This window comes from Cryptomeria japonica, chromosome 11 (assembly GCF_030272615.1).
Source record: "Cryptomeria japonica chromosome 11, Sugi_1.0, whole genome shotgun sequence".
Classification (NCBI taxonomy): domain Eukaryota; kingdom Viridiplantae; phylum Streptophyta; class Pinopsida; order Cupressales; family Cupressaceae; genus Cryptomeria; species Cryptomeria japonica.
In genome coordinates, this window is record NC_081415.1 from 250645419 (window position 1) to 250653231 (window position 7813).

Genomic DNA, 7813 nt, shown 5'->3' on the forward strand with positions numbered 1-7813 from the left:
GTATTTAAGTAGAAACAAGAAACATTGACAATTGTAACATACGTGGTGCAAGCATTAACACATATAATAAAGTAACATACCAGCAAACTGTTGTGCTTCAATGTCCATGTCCCCTTGACTGTGGAAGTAACGAAGGCTAAAGTAAATCAAGTGTATATGGCAAAATAGCTCAAAGCTCAAAATTAAACATAAACATAACAGTTTTGAGCTGCCGTGGCTACTCTTATCATACTCCCATTGTTGGAAGTAATGAGTACTCTAAGAGGGGGAGGGGGTGAATCAGACTACACTAAATCTTTAAATTCATAAGAACAATACTAAGATGGCCACAAAAACTGAAAACTAAGAGTCCATTTGAAAAACTTGCATCAACATGTGACTGTGAAAAGAACATAAGAGAAAATGGAATAAGTGTATCAGAGTACTAAACATAACTAAGAAACCAACACCATGACACAGTTTTTGTGCTGAGTGAAAACCCTCGAAATCCAACTAGATTTCATCATAGGGAAAAAAACACTCCAATCCTTTTATTAATCTTAAACACCAACCAATACATCCAATTTAGCAGCCCTGCTGCAAGGATCTTCAACCCCTATCCTTTTCAACAGTTTTTGAGTGGATTCATAATGATATATTTGCAATCTGTTCTGCAACTATTTTATCATGAACCTTTATTAGAAAGCAAAAAATTTGATATCCAGTAAGTTCACCAACAACAGAGATCTCGAAATAAATAATACAACTTTTCTTTCTTTCCATTAAAAAAAACACTTCAGCTTCACCTACATTTACATATTTATATCCCCTTCTTTAGAAATTGATACATACACATAAATGTATCCAAAGCATTAACTGAACCAGACAGTTAACCACTGCTCTTAAAAAAAAAAAAAACTGATTTTGAGTTTATTGATCAGACCACAACCCATGTAGGGTTTAATTTTAATATCAACTTCTCAATAAAACCTATCCAAAAAGAACCCTTTCATAAGAATACAAATGCTTGATATGTACCCACAATATCACTGAAAAACCTTGATTAAAAATCGGAGGGTGAATAATAAAATCTTCTAAAGTAACCCTCGTATAGGGTAACCAACTAAAACAATCTTTATAACCGCTTTGATAAATCTCTAAAAATTTCTCGAATCATCCTGCAAAAACACTTGATATGATCATAGTAACAAACCCGTAAAGGGTTAACAAGAATCTGCAATATGATTCCAATAACTACCTTTGAATCTATAAAAATGAAACCCTTAACCTTTTGTCAAATCGTTTAAACAAAAAAATAATTACGATGCTTCTACAGTGCCGGAAAATGAGGAAAGGACAAATAGTTATATGCAACTAAACCATTAAAAAAAGACTTGCTCCCTATTTCCTTTCGACACTTATCATTTCTCCTCAAAATGAAATTACTGTGTGCATACCTGTGATTAGAGAAAATGATAAGATTACTAGCAGTGAGCATGTGTAGAGATCTAACTGAAGAAGTCTTTATCCTTGACAAGAAACCCATCAATGTCCAGAGCAAAGACGAGAGCAAGAAATAGTAGAAACACATAACCATCAAAGCACTCTCCTAGTTCTAAATCACCAAGCAAGTTCAGCTGAAAGCGGCAAAACAACAAGGGCTTTAGCAGTGAAAAGAAAGTATCAACAAAATAAACTGAGCTTTCTTTGAAGTCCGGAATATCCCCAAATCATAATAGATTTTCTTTTAACATCCAGGATGAACTCATAATGCCAGCCATGTGAGTTAAAAGTAAACTGACTCAAGTCAAACTCAACCATGATCTATCATTGAGTTAAAGTGTGAAATAGGCTGAAATAATGATTGACATGACGTGGCAAATAAAACCCACATACTACCACCGAAGAGCCTTGTCATCAAGGACAAATAGAAAAGTCAACAAACTCCCCCTTTGTCCTTGATGGCAAAAACATAGCCACCATTGAACAGAGGGATAGAAGTATATCAACCATATCATGTAATCCAGACTTGGGAATCAAATACTCACCAAATTATTGAGTGAACCAGAAGCACTTCTGACATGCTGAAGCAATTTGATGTACAAGTGCAAAATATACTGCTGAAAGAACTAAAAATCAAACTGTATCAATAACCAAGCATCAAATCAACTGAGTTAACTTTTAAGCATCAAACATCATTGAAAGATCAAAAAGATGATCAAATGTAAAGACCTGACAACCAAGATATCATTGTCAAGAATCAGAATCAGAAAACAAAAGTTGTAACCAATCCGAACCAATAGAACATTGAAACTGTGTAAATCTGAAATAGTAGATATGAGTAACAGAACCATCATGACAAGCATTCTCCCCCTTTTTGTCAACAAGGACAAAGAGGGCCTGGGTGGGAGCATGGTGAGAACCTCCCCCATACTAGAGAAATCAGGTGGAAATAAAGGATTGAGAGTAAACTCCCAATCGATCACGCAACCGCATGAATGTATCCTTCGGTAAAGCTTTGGTAAAAATGTCTGCAGCTTGTGCCTGGGAGGAAACATGAACAAGAATGATTTCATTTGCAGTCACTTGATCACGTAAAAATTGCAATTTAAGTGCAACATGTTTGGTACGGGAATGCATCACAGGATTTTTTGAAATTTGAATAGCATTGGTATTGTCACAGAATATAGTTATAGGTTTTGATATCACAACACCCAGATCTGCCAACTAATAAGACATCCAAAGCATTTGAGTACAACAAGCTGTGGTAGCAATGTACTCAGATTCAGCTATGGACAAAGTGACACAGTCTTGCTTCTTGCTGTGCCAAGAAACCAGCCGGTCACCAAGGAAGAAAGCTGCACCACTAGTACTGCATTGATCATCAACACAGCCTCCCCAGTCAGCATCAGTATACCCTATCAATGTAAAATCACCATGTTTTGGATACCATAAACCAAAGTCCAGAGTACCTTGGATATATTTAAAAATTCATGTTACGACATTTAGATGAGAGTGTCTAGGGGCAGACTGATAGCGTGAGACCAAACAAACTGCTTGCATTAAGTCAGGTCTAGAAGCAGTAAGATAGAGCAAGCTTCCTACCATAGACCAATATTTACTTTGATCAACAAGTGGAGAATCATCAACCTTAACCAACTTACACCCAGTTTCCATAGGTGTACCAACATGAGTACACTAGTCCATCTGAAACCTTTTTAACATCTCTTTTGCATATTTAGTTTATGAAATAAAAAGTCCATGTTCTAGTTGTGATACTTGGATACCCAAGAAAAATGATAAAGGTCCTAGCATTGACATTTCAAATTCAGATTCCATAATAGTTGAAAAACTCTGTGATAATTCATCATTTGTAGATCCAAATATGATATCATCTACGTAGATTTCAATAGCCAGAAGATCATCACTAACAACTTTAGTATATAATGTACTATCAACACTGCCTTTAGTAAAACCTTTAGAAATCAAATGTGAATCAAGTCTAGAATACCAAGCATCTGGTGCTTGTTTCAGGCCATAAAGTGCTTTCTTTAATCTGTAAACATGATCTGTATAATCAGAAGATTCAAAACCTTCTGGTTGCTCCATATATACCTCTTCTTCTAAATATCCATTCAGAAATGTTGTTTTAACATCCATCTAGTACACTGTAAATTCCTTAAATGAGGCATATGCAAGAAACATTCTAATGGATTCTAAACAAGCTACAGGAGCAAAAGTTTCCCCAAAATCTATCCCTTCTTGTTGAGCATACCCTTTGCACACAAATCTAGCTTTGTTTCTAATAACTTTTCCTGATTCATCTAACTTATTCCTGAAAATCCATTTTCCCCCACTTACATTTTTGTCATCTGGACGAGGAACAAGTTCCCATGTTTTATTTTTCTCAATTTGATTAATTTCATCTTTCATTGCATTTAACTAGGATTGATCTTTTAAGGCTTCAGAAACATTTTGTGGTTCGAAATCTGTTAAAAGACAAAAATGCTCAGCCATCTGAGCTTGTTCTATTTGTTTTGCCTTTCTATGAGTTATTATACCAACATCTTTATCACCAATCACAAGTGTTTCAGGATGTCATTTAGCAATTATCTTGGAAGGTGTTTTCTGAGGTATATCTTCCTTAAAATTAGGAACTTCCTCTTGTTTACTTGAGCTAGTTTCATCTACTTTGGTAACAACTAGTTCATTTGATGTTGAAGCATTGCCAACTTCTAAATTAGATTCCTCATCAACATCTTGAATCTGATTTTTCATCACATTCTGATTTTCATTGAATACTACATTAACATATTCAACAACTTTATTCAAGCGTTTATTAAAACACTTATATGCTTTGTTGTTTGAAGAATAACCTAAGAAAATTCCTTCATCAGATTTAGCATGAAAACTATCAAGATTTTCAAAATCATTCTTGATAAAACACTAACAACCAAAGATTCTAAAATGCTTAACAGATGTTGTTTTTCCATACCAAAGTTCATAAGGAGTGCAAGTTGTTCTTATTCTAATTTGTACTTTGTTTAATATATATATAGTTGTATGAACAACTTCTTTCCAATATTTATCAGATAGATTAGATTCATTAAGCATAGTTCTTGCCATTTCTTTTACAGTTCTGTTTTTTCTTTCAACTACCCCATTTTGTTAGGGAGTCCGAGCAGCAGAGTACTGTCTTTTAATCCCATGATTTTCACAATACTCAACAAAATCTTGAGAAGTGAACTCACCTCCCTTATCTGATCTTAGGCATTTTAGTTTCAAATCAGACTCTTTTTCAACCATTTTTCTAAATATTTTAAACCTATCAAAAGCCTCTGACTTATGCTTGAGAAAGGTTACCCATACCATTCTAGTGTAGTCATCTATGAACAACATAAAATATTTTTCACCATTCAGTGACTGTGTTTTCGTAGGACCACACAAACCTGTGTGAACTAATTCTAGTGGCCTTGAGGATAGAAACTCCTTAGATTTGAAAGATGACTTAGTTTGTTTTCCTTTTACACATTCACTGCAAACAGAGTTTGTAGGTCTACTAATTAGAGGTAGACCTCGAACATTTTCATTTTTGCTGATTCTGACCATATTATCGAAATTAACATGACCAAATCTCTTATGCCATAACCAATTTTCATCTATATAACTCATAAGACACATGCCTGCACTTTGTTCTTGATTTTTGGAGTCTAACAAATGATACAAATTACCAGGTGTTCTGAAACCATTTGCTATTATTTTCCCTGACTTTTCTTTAATCACACATCCGCAAGAATTAAACACAACTTGACGTCCACTATCACAAATCTGACTAATGCTTAGCAAGTTATACTTTAATCCTTCAACATAATAGACATCATTTATAGGAGTGTCTTTGTTTATCATGACTGTTCCCATTCTAGTAATGTATAGACCTGTATTGTCACCAAATTTAACAAAACCTCCTGGATGATTTTCTAAAGCTGAAAACTTGTTTTTGTCTCCTGTCATATGATGAGAACATCCGCTGTCCAAAACCCAAATAGAAGATTTGGTAGATATTAGAGCTGTTTGAACAAACATAGATTGTTCAAGTTTGGGTCTCCACATTTTTGCAGGTTTTTGTAACTTTTTATAGTACTTAGAAGTGTGACCATATTGATAACATGTAAAACATCTTATGTCTCTGACAAAACCAAAAGACTATTTATGACCAAAAATAGGAACTCTAGCAAATCTGCAAGTATTTACTTTATGCCCAAATAGATTACAAAAACGACAATAGCCATGGAAAAATCTGTTATTCGGAAACTGATTTCTGTTTGTTGTTACAGAATTCTGATGTGAAGTTTCACCTTTTTCAGTAGAACATTGTTGTTTTTCAAGAGTGTATACTTGTTTTTGTAGTGTACTAATTTCTTGTTCTTTTCTTTCAATAAGACTTCTTTGAGTTTCAATAACCTTGTTTGCATTAACTATATCAAGTTGTAAGATCTGATTGGAATCTTCATAAGAAATTACAAGTTTCTGAAATCTTTTTACTTCTTGAAGAGCACAAAGAAGCTCTTCTTCGAGATTTACATCTTCTATTTCAACTTCAGAATCTGGTTCAGATTTTACTGCAACTGGTTTTTCAAATTCAACTTTGGTCATAAATAGTGTTTCACAGCCATCATCATTTGACTCATCAGATTCATCTTCAGTCTCTTCTTTTGACATAAGACTCTTCTTTTTAAAATTGTTCAACCTTTTATTAGGATTCCAAGGTTTTTTAAATGATTTTTCAAATTTATCCTCATCTTTACTTAGATCTAAATACGGACATTTTGCTGCAAAGTGTCCAGTTTTACCACAGCCAAAACATTTAAACTTTCCTTGAAACTTCTTCCTGAGTTTCCTAACTAGTAAAGTTTCAAAAACATCAGATAATTCAAACTCACTCTCTTCCTGTTTCTCAATTTTAAAAGTTGTTTCCTTAGAGGTAGAAGGGGTATTACCAATTCTCATTTCATAAGCAGTAAGTGTACTTTGAAGCTGATGCGCAGTCATTTTAGAGAAATTTTTCTTTTCTTCAAGAGCAGATATCTTAGTTTCAAATTTTGGTAATAATGTTCTAATTACTTTTACAACCACATCATGTTCATCAATTTCTTCACCAAGACCCTTTCAGGCATTTACAACTTCATCAATACGAAGAAAATAACTTGCCACTGACTCATCATTATTCATTTTCAAATCATCAAACTGAGTTTTTAACGTAATCAATTTTGATTCTTTAAACTTTTCATTACCTTGATAAATGGATTCAAGATTTGTCCATACCTCATTGGCTGACTTGAAGTACATTACTTTAACAAATACTTCTTTTGATAACCCACATAGAATTGCAAAGCGAGCTCTCTTATCCAGTTCATATTTTATCTTTTCATATGCATCAGTAGGTACAGTAGATGGTACATCATACTTGTTAGATACAACTTCCCACATTTTGACATCTAGAGAATGAATAAATGCTTCCATTCTAACTTGCCAAAAAATGTAATCTGTGCCATCAAATAACGGAGCTCTAGTGAGCAAGGCACCTTCGGCTTGAGACATGACAACTTCCAAAATAACCAGGATCAATCCTAAGACAAACCTATGAGGACCCTATGCTCTGACACCAATTGTTGGAAGTAACGAGTACTCTAAGAGGGGGAGGGGGTGAATCAGACTACACTAAATCTTTAAATTCATAAGAACAATACTAAGATGGCCACAAAAACTGAAAACTAAGAGTCCATTTGAAAAACTTGCATCAACATGTGACTATGAAAAGAACATAAGAGAAAATGGAATAAGTGTATCAGAGTACTAAACATAACTAAGAAACCAACACCATGACACAGTTTTTGTGCTGAGTGAAAACCCTCGAAATCCAACTAGATTTCATCATAGGGAAAAAAACACTCCAATCCTTTTATTAATCTTAAACACCAACCAATACATCCAATTTAGCAGCCCTACTGCAAGGAGCTTCAACCCCTATCCTTTTCAACAGTTTTTGAGTGGATTCATAATGATATATTTGCAATCTGTTCTGCAACTATTTTATCATGAACCTTTATTAGAAAGCAAAAAATTTGATATCTAGTAAGTCCGCCAACAACAGAGATCTCAAAATAAATAATACAGCTTTTCTTTCTTTCCACTAAAAAAAACACTTTAGCTTCACCTACATTTACATATTTATATCCCCTTCTTTAGAAATTGATACATACACATAAATGTATCCAAAGAATTAACTGAACCAGACAATTAACCACTGCTCTTAAAAAAAAAAAAATTGATTTTG

General features: G+C 33.9%; 1 protein-coding gene across 1 annotated transcript; it reads right to left on the minus strand.

Annotated features, from left to right (window-relative positions):
- Positions 1-5682: 5682 nt before the first annotated feature.
- LOC131860167 (uncharacterized) lies at positions 5683-6999 on the minus strand. Its single transcript, XM_059214542.1, has 2 exons — positions 6802-6999; positions 5683-6642 (listed from the first exon to the last, which is right to left on the minus strand). The coding sequence occupies exons 1-2, from the start codon at positions 6997-6999 to the stop codon at positions 5683-5685; spliced, it is 1158 nt and encodes a 385-aa protein (XP_059070525.1).
- Positions 7000-7813: the final 814 nt, after the last annotated feature.

Bases quoted from the DNA above. Each gene is read 5' to 3' on its own strand.
- LOC131860167 (XM_059214542.1), bottom strand. From the start codon at position 6,999: ATGGAAGCATTTATTCATTCTCTAGATGTCAAAATGTGGGAAGTTGTA. The intron at 6,643-6,801 runs GTATGGACAAAT...AATGCCTGAAAG, and splicing joins ACTTCAAGTCAGCCAATGAG to GGTCTTGGTGAAGAAATTGA.